Source organism: Schistocerca piceifrons, chromosome 4, assembly GCF_021461385.2.
Source record: "Schistocerca piceifrons isolate TAMUIC-IGC-003096 chromosome 4, iqSchPice1.1, whole genome shotgun sequence".
NCBI lineage: Eukaryota > Metazoa > Arthropoda > Insecta > Orthoptera > Acrididae > Schistocerca > Schistocerca piceifrons.
The window spans coordinates 406,443,596-406,467,590 of NC_060141.1; the positions used below are offsets into that span (position 1 = coordinate 406,443,596).

Genomic DNA, 23,995 nt, shown 5'->3' on the forward strand with positions numbered 1-23,995 from the left:
GTAGGAAGTCATTGTTTTCGGTCAACGACTGCCTCGTGCGGCGCGCAGACTTCACTGTTGCTTTGAGTATGTGCCGCCGCCAAAACACAGCGCGGTATCCTTGTACTCTCCGCGTGTTTACATGTAGCTGTTGGTTCTCTAAAGTATGTCATTCCACAAAAATCTTTACGTTTGATATATGATGTATTCCTTTAGAGCGTCGTGATTTAAGAGTTTCTACTTCAACAGTGTTATCATGTATAATTTTGCGAATTCTATATGGACCGTTATAAAGCAGAAAAAATTTGCGACACAAGCCTTTTCCTTTGTGAGACAAACGGTGGGACTTAATTAATACCTTTTGACCAACTGACAAGATTTTTGAACGACCAGGACGTTTAGCTGATTTCTCTCTTCTAGCAGCCGCAGATGCAATATTTTGCAGAGCCAGGTTGACAACTTCAGAATGTCGCAGTTTCCGTGAAGGCGGAAAAGGAACGATTTCAGATATGCGATTTGTTGGTACTTTATTTTTTAATATCAATATAGGCGGTAAAGAAGTTGAGTCATTAGGAAGTTCATTCAGAATGTTTTGAAAAATATGAAGATACTGATCCCAAGTTCTGTGATTCTGATGACAATAAAGACGGCACAATTTATTGATTTCCTTCATCCATCTCTCTGAAGCGTTAGATTGAGGGTGAAAAAGTGAAATGAAAATTGGTTTAATTTTACGACGCTGTAGAGTACGAAGCCAAATTTTAGAACGAAACTGTGATCCATTATCTGATATAACCTTGTCAACATGACCAACTTCTTTAAGAAAATGTTTGATGAAAGCGTTAGATACTGAACGAGCTGTTGCTTTGCGTAACGGTGTAAAACACACATATTTTGACGTCAACTCCACTGCTACGAAAATGTACGCAAAACCATTAGTAGAACGAACCACTGGACCAAACAAATCGACTGCAGCCATGTCCTTTAATTTCGCTGGAATGATGGGAAACAACGGTGCTCTGTGAGAAATCGTTGGAGGCTTAGCCATTTGACATAATTTACATTTGGCAAGAACAGATCGAATACGTTTTTCCATATTACTGAAGTAACAATTTTCTCGTAATTTATGAAAGCATTTTCTGGGACCAAAGTGTGCATAACTGAAATGCGTATACCAAATCAATTTATTGACCCACTCATCAGGAATACAAACTAACCAAACGGAGTTGTCGACCGATTTTCGTTTAAAAAGAATGTCATTGCGAACTAAATAATGCTGTCTAATCGCTACGCTTTCCTTTCTCCTCCACTTCTCCTTGATGTCCTTCCAGATTGGATCCTTATTTTGCTCCTTAGCGATGTCCTGGAGCGAAGACGAAATAAAGTTCTCAAACGCAACACCTTGAATATACATCAAACAATAATTGTTTTCCTTGCAGTCCTCTTCAGCACTTTGTTTCAAACCCATAGGTGCACGTGATAAAGCATCAGCAACAATATTTGAAGAACCCTGTATGTAAACAATACTAAAGTCAAATTCCTGTAGGTACAACGCCCATCGTGACAATCTGCCGTGAGTTAATTTTGTTGACATAAGAAATTCCAGAGCTCGATGATCGGTGTAAACCTTAGTATGTCTGCCAAACAAAAATGTGCGAAATTTTGTGAAAGCCCAAACAACCGCCAAAGCTTCAAGTTCCGTAATCGAATAATTCTTTTCTGATTTAGAAAGAACACGACTTCCAAATGCAATAGTTTTCTGGACTACAACGCCGTTTTCTTCTATCTCTTGAAATAAATGTGCACCTAGGCCCTTGTATGATGAGTCCGTCGCCAAACAAAATTCTTTAGATAAATCCGGATGTGAAAGAAGTGGAGCAGCAACTAAAGCATCACGAAGCTGTTCAAATTCTGACTGAGCTTCCTCATCCCAACACCAATTAGATTTCTTTCCGGATAGTTCACATAAACGAGGTGTGGCCAAACCGTCCAATTTAACGAAGCGTCTAAGAAAATTACAGACACCAAGGAAACTACGAACATCACGTTTTGTAGTAGGAACAGCATAATTACGAATAGCGTCTAGTTTTTCTGGATCAGGAAGAATACCTTCTGTAGAGATAATGTGACCGAGAAATTTCACCTGAGAACGACCAAATTCTGATTTTTCCAAGTTTACTGTAATGCCAACTCGTGCAAAAATACGTAATAATGAATCCAAAATTTTGCTGTGCTCACTCCAAGAACGTTTAGCAATAAGAATGTCGTCAACATAAGAAGTAATATTGTCACGAAGATAAACAGGTAAAATTTCATTTATACGACGAATGAATGCTGCAGTAGGTACAGTAAGTCCAATCGGTAATTTCCAAAGTCACTTTTGGGTAAAACAGTCATATCCGGTTATTGTTCTTACTCACTAGATAGATTGATAGTCGAAGAGTTGGTTTGACAGATGCAAAGAATAGTAAAAGAGTAGGCAGCGGTACAGAAAACTAAAAGAGAAATAGCACCACTACAGCTCGGGGCCCTATGCTCGCTACGGCACATATTCACTTAGAGTAGTGAATCCCCTGAGGACGTTAATAGCTGCACATAATTTCTAGTTTGTAACTTAGTGGCCAATTTGGTGGAAGTGCGTACGTAAATTGATCTAACCATGCACATGGATGTATGTCATTCTTAGAATTACGAAAGATCTTAAATTTCAGAACAGTTAAGAAGTGTTTATAGTCAAAGTTTTCGCCTCGTGGCGACAAAGACCTACCGCGTCTGTCCCAGTCCGAATGTCGATTATTGTCAAGTTCGCGCGCCTGGCGCTCTCTTGTTGCTTCTCGTAAATGAAATAAATTACTTTCTTCATACCCTTCTGCTAAACTAACACTTGTCAATTTATCTGAGATCTCCTCAACTCTTTCCGATGAGTCACTTAATTGTTCTTTCTGTTTATTTACGTCTTCTGTAAATGTCGCGACTCGGGTTTCGGTGTTGTCACATTTAGTAGTTAACTGTTCACACTGTTGCGTTAAGTTATTTATTCTGTCATTTGGTACGGATTCCTCGATTCTTTCAATTATTTCTTCCTTATCTAGTGCACGTTGTAAATTTAACTCTGAAAATTTCTGTACTATCACGCGATCTCTTTCTTCCTGTTCTCTGTCCTGTTCCTCTTGTCTAATTTCTGATGAAATTAAACTATTATTGTGAGAATTCAAAATCGGTTGTACTTCTTCTCTAATTTCTTTCTTTGATTCATCATTCGTGTATTTGAAACATGTCCCTGTTCGCGAGCCTGAGTTTCCATTGTTCCCATCTCAGTTTTAATTGTCCCTATCTCTGTTTTTAATTCAGATCGTAACTGTGATCTCACTGCTTTCAACTCGGTTATAATTGTTCCTAGTTCTGATCCCAAATTTAATATAGCACTCATCAACTGCTCCATAGTAACTGGTTCGAAACTCTTTTCACCCTTAACGTTTCCCGCGAAATCGACTTCTTTCGTCATAGCTGTAAAGCTATCTTTGTTCGATACTATTACAGAATCTTCTATCGTTAATCTCGTATTCTGTGAATTTTCTGATTGAGAAAAATTTTGAACTGGTTCCGGACTATTTTCCCGACTTATTAAATTGTTTTCCAGTTCATTATTCATCACACTGTTTTCCTCTGTTGGCGAGTTCGCCATGTTAACAATTTCGTTATTCTGACTATTCATCAATTTTGCCTGTTTCATCGACCGCGTAATCATTTACAAAACATAAAAAAAAAAAATCGTCACTGTTCGAAAATCACACAACGCCTCCTTATCTCCAACAATACCATTCACATGCAATGTCTCCCTCAAACACGATCAATCGAACAATTGAAATAATTGCACAAGATTGTCAAACGCGTATACAAGGCAATAAAAATACAACAAAAAAAACTAAATTTTGAAAAATACCATTAGAAGAATGCCAATTACCAAATCTACACACTCAATACAGACTACAATCACTAAACTCAAAATTACTACAACAATACTACCGTCTACTATTTTCACAATCAGAAGAATTCCAAGGGACGATCCTGGCAGGGTCGCCACGTGCATGGGGGCTTAATTAAATATATATGATTGAAAATATTTTAGTAGCTGTCTGTCCGATTACGCTGTGTCTCGTAATCGGTTGGCCCTGACTAAAATTATTACGCTATCTGACTGCAACAAACAATGTAAGAAAATTTTCGTAAACACAGTTAATTAATTAAGTCCCCAGCAACTATAAAACCTACAACACCAATAAGCACAAGAGTAACTGTTCTGTATGTGGGAGTGTGACTCAACGTCCACATCTGGCACGGTTCTTTTCCAACAAGACAAGAATTTTTAAATACCAACTATGCTGACGTGACAAAAGAAAATTAGAAAAACTATAATTACGCAAGAAAACCAGAATTCACTCTAATACAAGAACACAAGCCAGATGCTTTGTTGACTGAACCTGTAGTGACGCATTATTTCAGACACACAATTAATAAAAGAACATTGTGGATTTTACCTTCATATATATTGACGAAATGCACTCATTACAATAACATCTGCTATCTCTCCCATCAAATAACTGCATAAAACATGGAACAACACTCTTTACTACCACATCTCGATCCGACTTCACGACACGACAAGCACTGACTGCTATGAATTCTCGACAATCACTGACTGCTACGAGCTCTCGACAATCACTGTGGAGGCGGCTTAATAGTACTCTTTGGCGCAATCTCTGGCGCAGTGGCACAGTGTAGCCACCTTTCAGTTGCACTCTGAGTTGTTCGGGGGGGAGTATTGTGAATTCCGTTTGTCCGCACTGGAGGTGGATCACATTGGTGTCTTCGTGACTTTTTCGCTGTTTGATGTTAGAGGATAAAGATGATAGGGTGTTGAGGATCTGTTGTACTTGTACCTAGTTTGAGGCGTACAACATTGCGCGCATTTCAGGCGAATGGTCAAAACAAGGTCCTGTTGTAGTAACTGAGATCGTTCTGTTTATAGACAGGTTGCAGAAGGTAATAGATATGTCTTTCTCTGACTTAAATTGCAGAGATCGCATGGGTGAAGATAAATGCATACTCATCTATGCTTAGAAAGGGAGAATGCTTTTTTATTATTAAGTGAGTTTTGGCAGGAGTGAATATGGTTTTATATATGCGAGTGGAAATTGTGAGTGAAGAGTGAATGATGTTGGGATCACTGGCTGGGGGAGACACTGTTTACATGTCCTGTTGGAGATGCAAGGGGGAGATAGAGATCTGCGCTATTCAGGAATCCATTTTTGTGCACTGTATGTCGTCAGACAATAGCTGGAGAGCAGGTATAGGGAGAGCCCACTTCAGCATTCTGGTCCTGGGGCTGAGTGGACGGCTGTTTAGATGGACAGCTATGTGGTTTTGACATGCCGCCGGCGGCACTCGGACACTCGCTCTGTAAGGCGCTGTGGGATTAGTTTGAGCATTTAGTACTTGTTTCGGTGGTTATTGGATTAAGAGCTGTAATATTGCAGGTCATGTCCTCAGTGGGACCGCTGTGTAATTGAGTAAGTGTGTTTACGTATTTGAAGATATGTTTCGCGAATGGTGATGTTAAGTTGATGGTGCAATTTAGCTACCACTGTATATATATATATATATATATATATATATATATATATATATATATATATATATATATATATATAGCTGTCTGCTGCTGAAAGAAAGAAACAAAGGGATGACCTTGCCCCCAGACCTGATGGATGAGTTATTAGATAAGAGCAAGTGATAGTTGAATGATGCTATCTGTTCGGATATAGGCGTCTAAACGGCGCGGCGAGACATTTTTTATGTGGAAATTTATGCAATCTATAGATAGTGATAACAGTTAAGAGCGGAAAAATAGGTACAAATCGAGCGCTGGCAGAATGTTGCAGCAATGGTAATAATATTTAATCGAAGGTGGAGGTGGTAAATATGGACCAGGCTTTGAATATTGTCGTATGTAACTGAAATTTCCTGGCAGATTAAAACTGTGTGCCCAACAAAGACTCGAACTCGGGACCTTTGCCTTTCGCGGGCAAGTGCTCTACCATCTGAGCTACCGAAGCACGACTCACGCCCGGTCCTCACAGCTTTACTTCTGCCAGTATCTCGTCTCCTACCTTCCAAACTTTACAGAAGCTCTCCTGCGAACCTTGCAGAACTAGCACACCTGAAAGAAAGGATATTGCAGAGACAGTAAAGCTGTGAGGACCGGGCGTGAGTCGTGCTTCGGTAGCTCAGATGGCAGAGCACTTGCCCGCGAAAGGCAAAGGTCCCGAGTTCGAGTCTCGGTCGGGCACACAGTTTTAATCTGCCAGGAAGTTTCATATCAGTGCACACTCCGCTTCTGGATTGTCGTATGTGCTTTATGCTCTGTATAAAAGTTTGACTCTTTAATTGCGTTTCGTATTTCTGGGTGTGTGTAAAATTAATTTTACTGTTGAAAGTGCAAGAAAGATGAGTTGATTGGTGTTTAGATAGAGGCTACGTTTGTAATTCGAAAAGAGGGGATGAGAATGGCAAATTGATTGAAGGGGCATGGATTGTGGGGTGACATATGAGTGTCAAGATAGGGTTGAGGACGTTTGCGTATGTTGATGGTGGGACAGGTGTGAGGTTAGGTGCGGTGGAAGGTGGAAATTAAATCTTATTTTTTTAAAAAAATGTTGTAAAGTAAGAATAATATTGAGAAGGTTTTAGATGGCTGGTCACGTGACGAGGCGAGAGCAGGGATGTGTAGTTATGTTTAGTTAAAGGGCCGTGTAATGTCGTGTGAGGAGCAATGTGCAGTGTGCTACAGTATCATAGCAGGTAAAGCCATGTGCTGCTATGATGTGTCTAGCGTATGGAGGCGGCGCTTTGGAATTATGTTACGTTGATATAAAGTTGACTTTCACCAGCATTCGGTGGTCGCGGCTCGGGATCGCAGTCCTGGACGGACGTATGTGTGTGCTTTGACTGCTGACGAACACGTTGACCGCGCCAACTCGTGCTTGCGGAAGCCGAGCAGGGGCTGTGCGAGGTCTGAAATCAGACGAATGGGTGACTTCACGATCCTGTGGGCAGGGTGCAGAGTGGGGGTACCTGCGCACATCTGCTGAGTTATTTTGCGAGCGCATCTGCGGGCTCTGCTATGCGTTATTACGGTAGTTTATGAGTACTGAGCGTATCTACACATCTGTGTGATGTATTATTTAGTAGCACTTTGCACTAGTGTGTACTGAAATTATGATTGGGTGTGTGTCTGTGGGCTGTGCAGCATGGCCCAGGACACATCTGGGATTGGTGTTTTGTGATAGCGTCATAGATAGTGTATGGTTAAATAAGTTGTTCGAAAAAAATGTCAGCTGCGCTCTGGAGTTTCGCTGTGTGAGCATGGAGAAATCAGTTGGAACACACATGCATGACCGTAATGTCTGAAATAAAGTCATTTTCCAGGTATTTACAGAAGGCTACGTCCGTCGCGTGTATGGAGGGTGTGTGACATAAGTGGGGCAGCGGCGCAGCGATTGTACAGGTATTACGCGCGTGCGAGAGCAAGTCAATTAGTGGGCGTTCTAGTGTGGTCCAAACGTGCTGTTATATAGTCATGGCGGATTCCACTGTCGAGCAAACTTTGCCGCCAAAAGTGTAGCACTGCGTTCTCGCTCGCACAGGGACACGTAGTGGACGGTGAGCGGTCGGCATCGACAGGTTTGAACCTAGCACCAAAAGTGTGGCAGCGAACGGTCGACCGTTGTGTGATTCAGCACCAAGGCAGACAATTTTGGCGGGAAACGAGCGGAGGCGACGAATACACGTGGTGAGCAGACAAGGGGCCGCTGTGATGTCAAACTCAGCAAGTTCCAGCCTGTCCAGCGAAAACATGTTTACGACGTGGGAGTGATCGCTGGGCTCGCCCACCGCACTAGTGGCCGAACGCCCCACGTGACAGGCGTAGGCAGTGTCTCCGCGCGCTGGCCAGGTGGTGGCGAGGATTTGAACTAATTCAGCTGGAGCGCGGACTTCGTGCTGACTGCACTGCGATGTGTGTGCTGACTGTGTTGGAGAACAAGTGCTGACTGTACTGCTTGAAATAAAATCTTCAGTCCCTTCCCCCCTGCAAAATCAAAGGGCGTGACTTACGTTACTATAAGTGCAGTTTATTATTTGACGTGATTATGATAGGCTACCAGTGAAAAAAGATAAGTGACGGAGAAAGCTCGTACATGTGATCAATTATGGTGTTGGGATTTGAACTTGTGAAAGATTTTTGTTATGGATACAAAGAAAATGACTTTCTCACTGAGAAAATCAGACATCTTGAATAAATGATAATAATAAATAGAAGTACAGTTTTCGAGACAATATCGTGTTGGAATTTGAATTTGGCGCAATTTTCTAGTGGAGGTAGGCCTATAATAATAAATGATAATGAATGTTAATAAATGATAATGAATGTTAATAAATGATAATAAATAATAATAAAGAAAAGTAAGGTTTTTTGCATGCAGTATCCTGTTGGAATTCAAACTTCCCGCCATTTTTTTTTCTTCTGGAGACTTAGGTTAGTGGATGTAGCACAATTGGACTATTCTCCCGCCAAAATCCGCCATCTTGGGTGACGTCATGCGATGTTGCCAAGTCTACATGCCGCCATATTGGATGACGTCATCGCTGCCATCTTGAATAAATTCGGCAACAATGCAGCGTGTCTTGATGCATAGGTTGTTCCTCTACTACTAGCGCCATCTGGTTTCCCCCTTCAAGCTAGTCGAGTTTCGTTGTTTGTAGTTCTTTCGTTTGAAGCTTATTTCGTTAGATATCTGGCCCAGTCACTATCAATGGACCATCCTGTATTCGCGTATGGCTCTCGCCGCCTCAAATGGGTGACTGTATGATAAATTCAAAACTTAGTATACTATAACTCATTCAGAAACCCAAAAGATAGGTTTTGCTATAAGTGTAACATACACTGCTGTCCGATCTATGTAGTAGGTGAACTGACATTTCTGAGGAATATGGTAGCGCCTAGCGGGATTCATGTCAACAGCAAGGGGATAAAAGTCTGCTGCAGTGCGATCCCACCTGATGGCATTGTCGTAAACTTGTAGTTGAATAGTAGGGACTAGTTGGGCACTCCATGAACCGTGCACATTGTACATCAAATCTGTATGAATTTCATCCGTAAGGCAAGCACGTCAAGCCAGTTGCGCATGCGCCAAAGCTCCTTAAAACACGCACAAATCAAGATGTACTCGCGGCCATGATGCCAGCTTTCACGGAGACTTGAGGAGTAGCAATGTAGCACAGCGCAGTACATTAAGTGACGTATAGTTCAGATTACGGCATCTACGTTAAGTGTAACAGCATTCAAAGAAAATTAACCAATTAATACGCAACGTGTCAAAAGTTAGGATGTTCAAGTGCTCCTGTGCTGTTACATAGCAGCTGCCGCTAGTTAGGAGTGTTCTGTGCACTGTCTGTTCAGACACACTTGTACTCTGCCAAACATTAAAGTCTGATGTTAGTTCCGCGACAGCTGACCGTCTGTCCTGCTTTACTAGTGCATGACGTCCGACATCTGTAGTGAGGGGTGACCGCCCATCCCCACGTTTAGACAAGTCGTGCAGTTTCGAAATGCTCGTGCCGAGCCTCCAGGCCATCACAAACTGCCCACAGTCAAACTCAGATAGGTCGCGCGCCATACCCATTCTACATACGGACAGCACGCAGTCGTTTCTCGCCAGGTGAAGCTGCTATCGCCTGGACTGGTTAATATCGATAGTAGGTTGGTGGTCATAATGTTCTGGCTGATGAATATTTATTAGCATGTTAGGGCACGCGCAAAAGTGCATTGAAATACAAGATTATTTTCAGCATTAAACACAATGTAATGTAAAAGATAAGATCAATTCAGTACCTATACATCTTTGCATTACCTTATTTTTTATTTATTTATTATCTAATTTTTACATGTTTATCTATGCGTAATTGGCCGTCGGAGACAGGAAAGGACCTAGAAGAACAGCTGAACGGCATGAACAGTGTCTTAAAATGAGGATATAAGATGAACATCAACAAAAGCGAAACGAAGATAATGGAATTTAGTCGAATTAAATGAGGTGATGCTGAGAGAATTAGATTAGCAAATGAGACACTTAAAGTAGTAAATGAGTTTTGCTATTTGGGGAGCAAAATGACTGATGATGGTCGAAGTAGAGAGGATATAAAATGTAGACTGGCAACGGCAAGGAAAGCGTTTCTGAAGAAGAGAAATTTGTTAACATCGAGCATAGATTCAAGTGTCAGGAAGTCGTTTCTGAAAGTTCAAAAATGGTTCAAGTGGCGCTGAGCACTATGGGACTTAACTTCTGTGAAGTCATCAGTCCCGTAGACTTAGAACTACTTAAACCTAACTAATCTAAGGACATGACACACATCCATGCCCGACGCAGGATTCGAACCTGCGACCGTAGCGATCGCGCGGTTCCAGACTGTAGCACCTAGAACCGCTCGGCCACCCCAGCCGGCTTTCTGAAAGTATTTGTATGGAGTGCAGCCATGTATAGAAGTGAAACATGGACAATAAATAATTTAGACAAGAAGAAAATAGCAGCTTTAGAAATGTGATGCTACAGAAGACTGCTGAAGATTAGATGGGTAGATCACATAACTAACGAGGAGGTACTGAACAGAATTGGAGAGAAGAGGAATTTGTGGCACAACTTGACTAGAAGAAGGGATCGGTTGGCAGGGCATGTTCTGAGGCATCAAAGGATCACCAATTTAGTTCAAATGGTTCAAATGGCAGTGAGCACTATGGGACTTAACATCTGTGGTCATCAGTCGCCTAGAACTTAGAACTACTTAAACCTAACTAACCTAAGGACATCACACACATCCATGCCCGAGGCAGGATTCGAACCTGCGACCGTAGCAGTCGCGCGGCTCCGGACTGAGCGCCTAGAACCGCTAGACCATCGCGGCCGGCCATCAATTTAGTATTGGAGGGCAGCGTGGAGAGTAAAACTCGTAGAGGGAGACACATGGCTCTGAGCACTATGGGACTCAACTGCTGAGGTCATTAGTCCCCTAGAACTTAGAACTAGTTAAACCTAACTAACCTAAGGACATCACAAACATCCATGCCCGAGGCAGGATTCGTACCTGCGACCGTAGCGGTCTTGCGGTTCCAGACTGCAGCGCCTTTAACCGCACGGCCACTTCGGCCGGCTCGTAGAGGGAGACCAAGGCATGCATACACTTTGCAGATTCAAAAGGATGTAGGTTCCAGTAAGTATTGAGAGATGAAGAAGCTTGCCCAGGATAGAGTAGCATGGAGAGCTGCATCAAACCAGTCTCAGGACTGAAGACCACAACAACAACAACAATGGTTGAGGAGTCTGTACTCGGGCTTGTTTTTCGTGGGGAGTCCTGTACAGTTTGGCTTGCGGTGTTGCCAGTTATCATTTAGAAAGGAACAGCAGAGACGGGCCTGGCAGCAGCACACGGGGCGGTTTGCCCAGCCACTCACCTGCGTGTTCATGAGCCGCAGCACGCTGGCGGCCAGGTAGCGCCTGCTCCGGCTCACCGTGTACAACAGGCGGGCGCCGAACCGCATCGCCTGCGCAGAACAATGACAAGCTGACACTCACACAGCACGGTACGGCACAGCTCAGCCTATATATTGCTCCTGCAAAAACATTCCAAGCTAATCAACTTCATTCATGCAAAAAGCGGCTTCCTTCTAGTGGAGCATATAAAATCTACATTGTTTTTTCAAAACCACAGTTACGGTGCACAAATGATGATTCACATTTCTTTGTAGCGAAAATAAAGCTTCGAATAACGTCAAAAGTTCAGTACAAATTATCCGCAATGCACTACGGATCGTAGTTCACACGTTGCTTTGATGAAGTTAACGGTAACGTGATTACGCTATAACGCTATCTGCTGCTGCTATAGTGCGGACATTTTAACGTGAGTGTAAACGAACGAGAACTTAGACCGTTTGGGGGAGAGAAACGGTCCGATGGGAACAAGGCCCGCCTTCCTCTCGCAGTACTGATAATCTACACCCGTGATTTGTACTCTCGCAATAACAGGACTGATGCGTCGCCTTAGGGGGATCAGCGGTCTTTTCTGGTGTCGACAGAGTCGTTCTCGAACCCCGTAATCGACCAGGTTTGGTCTCTTCACAGACTTCAAAATGGGAAAAGAAAACAACGAGCAACACGCACACACTGAGTAAAGCGGAGAACACAAAGCGCTCGCCAACGGCTACCGCGCAATCCCATGGTGATGTCGGCTGTGTCGTGAACGAAAGAGTACAGGCCAGACATCGGCCGGTATCATACCGAGTCATCGTTCAAAAACAGCCTCGCTAAACCTGCCACGAAGAAGTGTGCGCACTATACAATTACTACTACTACTACCACCACCACTAAAAACAACAACAATAATTTAATTTAACGGGCATACCAAGAGAATTCTGGATATCCGACAAACCAAACAGATATTGGAGTACACGGAAAGCATTAAGAACATGAAGCGGATCACCGGTGTCAGAAAAGAAATGATGGTTGCTGCCATAACAACCTCACAACAGATATGCAAGGCATACAAACATCAACTCAATACTCAAGTGGGAAGTGTGGCAAGAGGCCAAGAAACTGAGCACAGAAGAATCTTCGTCGGAAGGAAGGAAGAAAACGCACAGTGAAGTATGAAACAAACGTGGAGCCTGAAAACAGACAGGTGTCAAATAGACGTTCGCTTGGTCCTCTAGCGTCCTATGCGTGTATAACAGTAAGTTTTGCCCCATTGGCCATCTAAGGACCACGGTATTGTAGCTGCATTTTTCCTTTACTTTGCGCCTGGACTTAACAAATTGACAATTATTGAACTATATGGAATAAAATCGTCATAACTTCCGAACAGTTTGCCTTAGGACGTTCAAGCTTCATGGTTGGCCGTGGGGTATGATAGGAATTAGTATGCGTTGTATGGTTTGGCCCACTTTCATTTGGATGGGTTCGTCAATAAACAAAAGTGACTCATTTGGGGGACTGAGAATCCCCACTTCGTGATAGTCTCTTCTTCCTCAACGAATGACTGTGTGCAGTCACGGAATAATCGGTGCTATATTCATTGATTGCACAGTGACTACGGAATGGTACGTGACGTTTTTGGAAGATGATTTCATCCATATTATCCAAAGTTACCCTGATTTCGACAAGATGTGGTTCATATAAGACGGAACTCGACCCCATCGAAGTAGGAGAGTGTTTTGATGTTCTGGAGGAGCACTTTGAAGACCACATTCTGGCTCAGGGTAACCAGAGGCCACTTGCATAGCCCTGGATTTTCCACCATGTTCTCTGGATGTGAATACATGCGACTCCTTTTCCTGAGGATATACAGGGTGATTCAAAAAGAATACCACAACTTTAAAAATGCGTGTTTAATGAAAGAAACATAATATAACCTTCTGTCATACATCATTACAAAGCGTATTTAAAAAGGTTTTTTTTCACTCAAAAACAATTTCAGAGATGTTCAATATGGCCCCCTCCAGACACACGAGCAATATCAACCCGATACTCCAACTCGTTCCACACTCTCTTTAGCATATCAGGCGTAACAGTTTGGATAGCTGCTGTTATTTCTTGTTTCAAATCATCAATGGTGGCTGGGAGAGGTGGCCGAAACACCATATCCTTAACATACCCCCATAAGAAAAAATCGCAGGGGGGAAGATCAGGGCTTCTTGGAGGCCAGTGATGAAGTGCTCTGTCACGGGCTGCCTGGCGGCCGATCCATGGCCTCGGGTAGTTGACGTTCAGGTTTCATAACTAACCTTTTTCGTAGGACTCTCTGTAAACTGTTTATACCAACGTTTAATACACCACCTATCAGGAGGTTTAACACCATACTTCGTTCGAAATGCACGCTGAACAACTGTCGTCGATTCACTTCTGCCGTACTCAATAACACAAAAAGCTTTCTGTTGAGCGGTCGCCATCTTAGCATCAACTGACGCTGACGCCTAGTCAACAGCGCCTCAAGCGAACAAATGTACAACTAAATGAAACTTTATAGCTCCCTTAATTCGCCGACAGATAGTGCTTAGCTCTGCCTTTTGTCGTTGCAGAGTTTCAAATTCCTAAAGTTGTGGTATTCTTTTTGAATCACCCTGTATTAAAGACTAGGCGCACAGCCATAGCCCCAAAACCATTGCAAAGCTGAAAACAGCCGTTCAGGAGGTCATCGATAGCATCGATGTTCCGACACTTCAGTGGGTTATGCAGAATGTCGCTATTCGTCAGCGCCACATCATCGCCAATGATGGTACGCATATTGAACATGTCGTAACCTTAACGAATATCTGTAGTGACGTTTACACGTTGAATAAAGTGTTGTACCTAATTTACGTTTTTTTTCATATAGTTCAATAATTGTCACCCTGTAACTTTAGCCCAATAAACCCCCGCAATAGATTCACATGCAGTTCCTTCTTCCCTTTTGTCCTCGTATTGCAAGTTTTAACTTTTGGCTTCTCTTTGAAACCAAGATGATCTAGGAGTTTCTTCTTGAACGGAATATATATCTGTAAATCCTCCCGTGTTATTCAAACTTCTTGCACGTCCTTTTTTATATGCAGACGTGTTCTCTTGGTCTTTAAGTGAAAAAGTAGCGGAAGACATGGTTGCTCAAACCTTCAGGTCTCATATGAACAATGTGGCAGTAGGATATAGTTTGTCATTTTTTTCTCCATGTGTATACAGTTCACAGTAATGTCGACTTCTAAATTCACTATTTGTTTTGACTGACCTAAGATGAGCTAACTCAGTGCAGTCAAAGGTACAGTCATTTATATCACAGACTTTAATACTCGCAAACTCACTCATTAAAACCTAGAATCATGAAATTTAGAAGAAGCAGGGCTACACAATACAAGGAAAAAATCTGAAAATTGTTAAATTGTAATTAAATCACACGAGAAATATCTGTTTTATCAATTGTTATCCGATTTCAAACTTGAAGTTAAAACATCCTCGAAAGTCTTGGAAATCCCGGGACCGATACGTTGCCAGTATCAACGCCGATAACAGGAAAAATCTTCGAGATTCTCGATTCCCGAAATGGATGAACTGTCTGTATACATAATTAAGTTTGTGCGGAACCTTCAGAGCGCAAGTGCTAGTCGCATCTGGCCAGCTTTTATTATTTTTTTTTTTTAATTTGCCTATACGATTTTTTTTTTATTCGTAGCAGGGCATTGTGCGTCACACTCGGCATCCGGTGTGCCGTAATTTTGCGTCTTACTGTTACTAGATATCTATTTCTTGTTGTAGACACTCTTTGTTAATTGATATGCCGTTTCCACTTTCCTAATTTCCAACACAAAGGCTTTTTTCTTGGAATCTGTCCACTCTCCTAAGTGACCTACCGCTGTTCGGTATGCCTCCTGACACGTCGTTGCTGGACATCGGGGCTCAGTTTGAAGCGGGAATCATCACTGAAGACAACTCTGCTCCAGTCAAGGAGATTCCAGGCCGAAGACGGCGTCTGGAGACGCCCAGGATACCAACCTGACTCTACCACCATACGGCCAGACAACCAGGAGTAATCGTCTGTGGTGCCATTTCTTTTCAAAGCAGAAACCTTTTGGTTGTTATCCGCGGCACCGTTCTGATAGTACGATATGCTCCGCTCCGTTTTCTTGCTTCTCAGCCCCGTTTTGTTGTCCTTCATGGCAAACAATCCTGGGCTTACATTCCAGTAAGATGATGTCCTCCTTCCGCCCCGCCCCGCCCCCCCCCCCCCCCCTCACCGACACGACGGGAGTTTCTAGTGCCTGTTTTCGTGTTTGCCAAACCCTACCTTGGCCAGCAAGGTTGACGGATTTCCTCCCAAAGGAGTACATTTGGAGCATAATGGGGAGGGCCTTCCAAACAGCAAGGGACTTTGACTAGCTAAAGCACCAGTTGGACAAAATTTGGTACGATATCTCTCAGAAGGATATTCAACAACTGTATCAATCAGTGTCAAGCCCAGTAACTGCTTGCATAAGACCCAGAGGTTGCCCAACGCGTTATTGTCTTGCTCAAGTTGTGAAGCTCTTTCTTTTGAATAAATGAAGCTCTTTCTCTTGAATAAATCGTACAATTTTTCTGAAATTGTAGTCATTTGCTTATCTGTACATGTACATCACATCTATCAAATTCGGTTCCATTCGAATAACTCCTTCGTTGTGCGTCGCCATTTTGCCTTAGAGTGTAGTTTTTCAAACAGCAGCACGCCATCAGATGCGATGTAACTATATGAGACAATATTACGCATTTATGCATTTTATATGGTATGTAAACTTAATTGTAAATGTTTTTAAATATTTTTCCTCTCAATGTCATGTACACATTGTGCTTGCTCTTTCATGGCAATTATGGTTCAAATGGCTCCGAGCACTACGGGACTTGACATCTGTGGTCATCAGTCCCCTAGAACTTAGAACTACCATGGCAATTATGTTCCATTTAACAGATGTTCTGATGATGGGCTATGCCCGAAACGCCTAGGCAGATATAATTTTCAACAACAAGTGAGCTGTTAATTTCATCGATCTAATGTAACAGTTATATAAGACGTGCTCAGAGATTCCATCTTTGTCAAATCAAATCATAATGGTCTTGCTTGATATCCTTATATTTACAGATTCTACTGACAGTGAGAGTCGTTATTAGAGTGCGGTTTTTTTTTTTTTTTTTTTTTTTTTTTGCACCATCTAACAGAACAGGATGTCAATCTGAATGAAAAAATATAATGATATCGCAGCCCTGGAATATCCGAAGCTGATATGGTAGAAACTGTGAATGACCTTGCTCAAAATGCGACCACAGTCGTTCTGAAAATATATGGTGTGAAGGCTAAGTCATAGTGCTATTTGGAGAAGCAGTGCAGAGGGACCCAACTGCATGTTAGAGATTCGAGTTTGGTTAGCGAGAAAGCTTCAAGTATCTGGGCACGTAGTTTAACGATCGCAATAACTTGGCACTTGAGACCCAAGACATATATTGCAATAAGAGTCCCTTTGTCATTACATAGAAACAGAGACTTCTAGTACCATAAAAGTGGACGACGCAAACTTTTAATGTCTGAACGAAAAATTTTGTGCATAATCTTTGGTGCGGTGCGAGGTAGCGATCGCTGAAGAAAACTGTACGAAATGATAACACAACCAAATGTTGTCAAGGAAATGAGAAATTAATGGACAGAAAATGTCATTCCATTTGAGTCATTTATTTTTAGCCATGAATTTTACTCTAATATTTCTAGGCTGCCACTGACAGCGTTACTCTTGTATCCGTTGATTTTAAGTTAATGTAGCTATCTCGTTCATCTACACTACTGACCATTAAAATTGCTACACCACGAAGATGTCGTGCTACAAACGCGAAATTTAACCGACAGGAAGAAGATGCTGTGATATGCAAATGATTAGCTTTTCAGAGCATTCACACAAGGTTGGCGCCGGTGGCGACACCTACAACGTGCTGACATGAGGAAAATTTTCCGACCGTTTTCTCATACACAAACAGCAGTTGACCGGCGTTGCCTGGTGAAACGTTGTTGTGATGCCTCGTGTAAGGAGGAGAAATGCGTACCATCACGTTTCCGACTTTGATAAAGGTCGAATTGTAGCCTATCGCGATTGCGGTTTATCGTATCGCGACATTGCTGCTCGCGTTGGTCGAGATCCAATGACTGTTAGCAGAATATGGGATCGGTGGGTTCAGGAGGGTAATACGGAACGCCGTGCTGGATCCCAACGGCCTCGTATCACTAGCAGTCGAGATGACAGGCATCTTATCCGCATGGATGTAAAGGATCGTGCAGCCACGTGTCGATCCCTGAGACAACAGATGGGGACGTTTGCAAGACAACAACCATCTGCACGAACAGTTCGACGACGTTTGCAGCAGCTTGGACTATCAGCTCGGAGACCATGGTTGTGGTTACCCTTGACGCTGACGCTGCATCACAGACAAGAGCGCCTGCGATGGTGTACTCAACGACGAACCTGGGTGCACGAATGGCAAAACGTCATTTTTTCGGATGAATCCAGGTTCTGTTTACAGCATCATGATGGTCGAATCCGTGTTTGGCGACATCGCGGTGAACGCACATTGGAAGCGTGTATTCGTCATCGCCATACCGGCGTATCACCCGGCGTGATGGTATGGTGTGCCATTGGTTACACGCCTCTGTCACCTCTTGTTTGCATTGACGGCACTTTGAACAATGGACGTTACATTTCAGATGTGTTGCGACCGTGGCTCTACCCTTCATTCGATCCCTGCGAAACCCTACATTTCAGCAGGACAATGCACAACCGCATGTTGCAGGTCCTGTACGGGCCTTTCTGGATACAGGGAATATTCGACTGCTGCCCTGGCCAGCAAATTCCCCGGATCTCTCACCAACTCAAAACGCCTGGTCAATGATGGGTGCATAGATCCTGAGTAATCAGTACCCAGAACAACAACCTCTGGCCGTAATAACGGCCTTGATACGCCTGGGCATTGAGTCAAACAGCTTGGATGGCGTGTACAGGTACAGCTGCCCATGCAGCTTCAACACGATGCCACAGTTTATCAAGAGTAGTGACTGGTGTATTGTGACGAGCCAGTTGCTCGGCCACCACTGACCAGACGTTTTCAATTGGTGAGAGATCTGCAGACTGCGCTGGCCAGGGCAGCAGTCAAACATTTTCTGTATCCAGAAAGGGCCTTACAGGACCTGCAACATGCGGTCGTGCATTATCCTGCTGAAATGTAGGGTTTCGCAGGGATGAAATGAAGGGTAGAGCCACGGGTCGTAACACATCTGAAATGTAACGTCCACTGTCCAAGTGCCGTCAATGCGAACAAGAGGTGACAGAGACGCGTAACCAATGGCACCCCATGCCATCACGCCGGGTGATACGCCAGCATGGCGATGACGAATACACGCTTCTAATGTGCGTTCACCACGATGTCGCCAAACACGGATTCGACCATCATTAATAATGCTGTAAAAAGAACCTGGATTTATCCGAAAAAATGACGCTTCACCATTCGTGCACCTAGGTTCGTCGTTGAGTACACCATCGCAGGCACTCCTGTCTGTGATGCAGCGTCAAGGGTAACCGCAGCCATGGTCTCCGAGCTGATAGTCCATGCTACGGCAAACGTCGTCGAACTGTTCGTGCAGATGGTTGTTGTCTTGCAAACATCCCAATCTGTCAGGGATGAAGACGTGACTGCACGATCCGTTACAGCCATGCGGATAAGATGCCTGTCATCTCGACTGCTAGTGATACGAGGCCGTTGGGATCCAGCACGGCGTTCCGTATTACCCTCCTGAACCCACCGATTCCATATTCTGCTAACAGTCATTGGATCTCGACCAACGCGAGCAGCAATGTCGCGATACGATAAACCGCAATCGCGATAGGCTACAATCCGACTTTTATCAAAGTCGGAAACGTGATGGTACGCATTTCTCCTCCTTACACGAGGCATCACAACACCGTTTCACCAGGCAACGCCGGTCAACTGCTGTTTGTGTATGAGAAATCGGTTGGAAATTTTCCTCATGTCAGCACGTTGTAGGTGTCGCCACCGGCTCCAACCTTGTGTAAATGCTCTGAAAAGCTAATCATTTACATATCACAGCATCTTCTTCCTGTCGGTTAAATTTCGCGTCTGTAGCACGTTATCTTCGTGATGTAGCAATTTTCACGTTTGGCTGAGCGGAGGGGGACGAGACACCGCTGCCCAGGTAACAACAATGGCGAGCCGGCTTTCGCTACCACGCCGCTAGCGGTTCGGATGGTAAAGCGGCCCTGTTGCCACACCATGAATAAACATTAATTACCACATAGTGACACACATCAACGTTTGTCAGCTCTCTTTATAGAGTCGTATTTTCTCGCTTTGAAATGTTCTGTAGACATCAGGTATTGTGAACAAGTGTTTCGTGTTGGCGTTGCATTAATAACAACAGTGCAATACATCTGAATACGGGATGTGCAATAAAATTGTCGTCCAAGAACACGTTCACTGGCTGACAAGACAACGTTCTGTTGCAAAACATTCCTCGCAATTCGACAATAGTAACGGACAATACCCATAACACGCTGTTGCGATGCACATAGCTTCAACACCGCAGTGGACAAAAGCTGATATTTTGCTCTGGGTACAAAGAAATGTTCCATGAGATAAAGTTTAACGTAGCGTGTAAAAGGCGAAGTTAATGGAACAGTATTGTACAAGTCAAAACTCCATGCTACAAGGTCGACGAAATGGCTAACGGTAATGCGCATAGTTTCAATATGCTTCCTCCGTATCAAGCACATTTCAATCCGACTGACAGTATATGGGCCTAAGATGAAAAGTACTGTGGCTAAAACCAGCAAGACGTTTACGGTCATTGATGTTGAAATTCTGACAAAAGAAGCTACTGCAAATGATACACGACAGGACAGGTCTTGAGTTGTCAGTCATACCAGGACGGTAGTTGAGGAGCCATTCATGAAGGACTGTGACTATTTCTGAGGAATACGTAACTTCTCTTGTTGCTATGTTAATATCTGCTTCTTTTGTCAGAACACGGCAGAATTTAGAAATATTCATCTCACTAAATTGTAACGCAGTTGAAATTGCGACAGAATACTGAAATAGTGTATTGTTAAACTAACAACTGCGTGCAAGTAAGGTCAATAGTTTACAAAACAGATCATTCTCAGTATAAAAATAAACGTGTAACTTCACTTCTTATATTGTTACAAAATCCACAGCAGTTCTCGTTTAACCAGCTACCGATCGCCCTCATTAATTACATTATTTGATTGAAAAAATCTGTAGTCTCCTGAAAATAGCGGTAGATATGTAAGTTTCGCACATTAATCATATGGCAAAACACTCTCGTCTCTGCGCAGTATCATTTGCCAAGATCTTGTTTCGATATCTCAAAACATTTAAAAGGTGCGAAGAATTTACGAGTATTTCATTCTAGCTGTTTCACCGACACGATTTCGTGAAGGAGCGCTTTACATTTATTCCATTTTCTCGAGATTGGAAACAGACTGCTGGATCCTTACAAATATAAAGAATAATTCAATATGTTACCTACATTTAATCCACACGAACGTCTAACCTAACACGCACCACACACAAATTCATAGCGACACCTGTTTTTCACTGCAAACTAAGAATTTCTTGCATTAGTTTACGTATTATTGAAACATCGCAACGATCATGACCATTAACGGAATGATACGCCGTTCATCACAAAGCTGACGAATTAAACTATAAAATGTGGAAGAATGAGAGTTTACTACCGAATAGTTTCTTGAAAATCGTTTCAGAAAGATCGCAGATCGGATGGCCGGCTGTTCACGCAGTCAAACGACCCTGCCAGATTCCGCGCCGAATAGGATTGGCATTATACTGTGGTCACCTGCACACGCTGGAAACTACGCTCCCCTCCACTCTCTCCGTACTGAACTGTCAAAAGTCGCAACTTATTTTAAAAGTACTATAGTTATCCATCGTGTAACGTAAACATTTTCATTCACAAGTACTTTAAATGATCTCACTTAAGTTATGTTTCTGCGAATGTGACTGAAGTAGTGGTGTTGACTAAGTTTGGCCGCACCTATAATTAAAATTTGTTGTTTATTTTGAAATCGTGGGCTTCATGAGCAATGTTCGCTTTTTTAATTCTATTTACGATGTATATTTGTGCTGTAAATGCGAACTGATAATTAGTGTCTATTAAATTTCGGGTATGCAGCCACGGAAATTTAATTTCTTCCACTGATATTTCGGCCGCATATCGTCCGACCACACTCAGAGTGGGTCGCAAAACTGTCGACAAGGTTCCAAGCGCGGCCTTATACACTACGTGATCAAAAGTATCCGGACACCCCTAGAAACATACGTTTTTCATAGGTGCATTGTGCTGCTACCTACTGCCAGGTGCTCCATATCAGCGACCTCAGTAGTCATTAGACATCGCGAGAGAGCAGAATGGGGCTCTCCGCGGAACTCACGGACTTCGAATGTGGTCAGCTGATTGGGTTTCACTTGCGTTACACGACTGTACGCGAGATTTCCACACGCCTAAACATCCCTAGGTCCACCACGTCCAATGTGATAGTGAAGTGGAAACGTGAAGGATCGCGTACAGCACAAAAGCGCACAGGTCAACCTCGTCTGTTGACTGACAGAGACCGCCGACAGTTGGAGAGGTCGTAATGTGTAATAGGCAGACACCTATCCAGTTCATCACACAGGAATTCCAAACTGCCTCAGTATCCACTGCAAATACTATGACAGTTAGGCAGGAGGTGCGAAAACTTGGACTTCATGGTCAAGCGGCTGCTCATTAGCCACGCATCACGCCGGTAAATACCAAACGACTCCCAGTTTGGTGTAAGGAGCGTAAACATTGGACGATTGAAAAGTGGAAAAAGGTGGTGTGGAGTGACGAATCACGGCACACAATGTGGCGATCCGATGGTAGGGTGTGGGTATGGCGAATGCCCGGTGAACGTCACCTGCCAGCGTGTGTAGTGTCAACAGTAAGCCGCCCGCTGTGGTTGAGCGCTTCTAGGCGCTTCAGTCCGGAACCGCGCTGCTGCTACGGTCGCAGGTTCGAATCCTGCCTCGGGCATGGATGTGTGTGATGTCCTTTGGTTAGTTAGGTTTAAGTAGTTCTAAGTTTAGGGGACTTATGACCTCAGATGTAAAGTCCCATAGTGCTTAGAGCCATTTGTATTTGAGCCAACAGTAAAATTCGGAAGCGGTGGTGCTATGGCGTGATCGTGTTTTTCATGGAGGGGGCTTACACCCCTTGTTGTTTTGCGTGGCACTATCACAGCATAGGCCTACATTGATGTTTTAAGCACCTTCTTGCTTCCGACTGTTGAAGAGCAATTCGAGGATGGCGATTGCATCTTTCAACACGATCGAGCATCTGTTCATAACGCACGGCCTGTGGCGGGGTGATTACACGACAATAACATCCATGTAATAGACTGGCCTGCACAGAGTCCTGGCCTGAATCCTATAGAACACCTTTGGCATCTTTTGGAACGCCGACTTTGTGCCAGGTCTCACCGACCGACATCGATACCTCTCCTCAGTGCAGCACTCCGTGAAGAATGGGCTATCATTTACCAAGAAACCTTCCAGCACCTGATTGAAGGCATGTCTGCGAGAGTGGAAGCTGTCGTCAAGGCTAAGGGTGGGCCAACATCATACTGAATTCCAGCATTACCGATGGAGGGCGCCACGAACTTTTAAGTCATTTTCAGACAGGTGTCCGGATACTTTTGAGCACATAGTGTATGCTCCATCGCGGCGGTACGTGCCTGCGAGTCGCAGAAGCTTGTCGGCAACAAAGAGATCGCTTACATACGCCTATGGCGAAGGCGCACAGACATTCGATTCGCTTATCGATGTATGTTCGGCGGCGATGACACCATGACGACTTCATTGCAGTTTAATTTTCCCAAGAGCCGAACTCCACGCTCTGTCCAAATTAAAACCATTATCTCTACTTATTTAATTATTATTAACTAATCTATACAGCTTCCTTGAAGACAGAATCCAAAAAGGAAGAGGTGGATGTTAGAATCTTCACATCACTGTTGTTCATGGAATGCCCTGTATCGATACAATGTTCGGCCATAGCTCACCTGTCTGGTTGTGATAAGCGTGTGTATCTTCCATGATCCACACATCTCTCATGAAAGGTGCGTGTTGTTTGGCCTACGTATGACTTCAAACAATTTCCGCAAGGAATATGATACACACCCGACTTACGAAGCAATAAATCGTCCTTTACAGAGCCGAGTAAAGCTGCAATCTTCGTGGGAGGCCGAAAGATCACCTTAACACAATGTTTCTCGAGAATACGGCGTAACTTCGAGGAA

General features: G+C 43.5%; 1 protein-coding gene across 2 annotated transcripts in view; it reads right to left on the reverse strand.

Moving 5' to 3' along the window:
• Positions 1-23,995, reverse strand: part of LOC124794885 (putative glycerol kinase 5) — a 405,885-nt gene that overhangs the window by 192,231 nt on the left and 189,659 nt on the right. For both annotated transcript variants that reach the window (XM_047258580.1, XM_047258581.1), the window contains one exon: positions 11,546-11,635. In XM_047258580.1, coding sequence (XP_047114536.1) covers positions 11,546-11,635 — 90 coding nt within the window. The remainder of the gene's footprint in view (positions 1-11,545; positions 11,636-23,995) is intronic.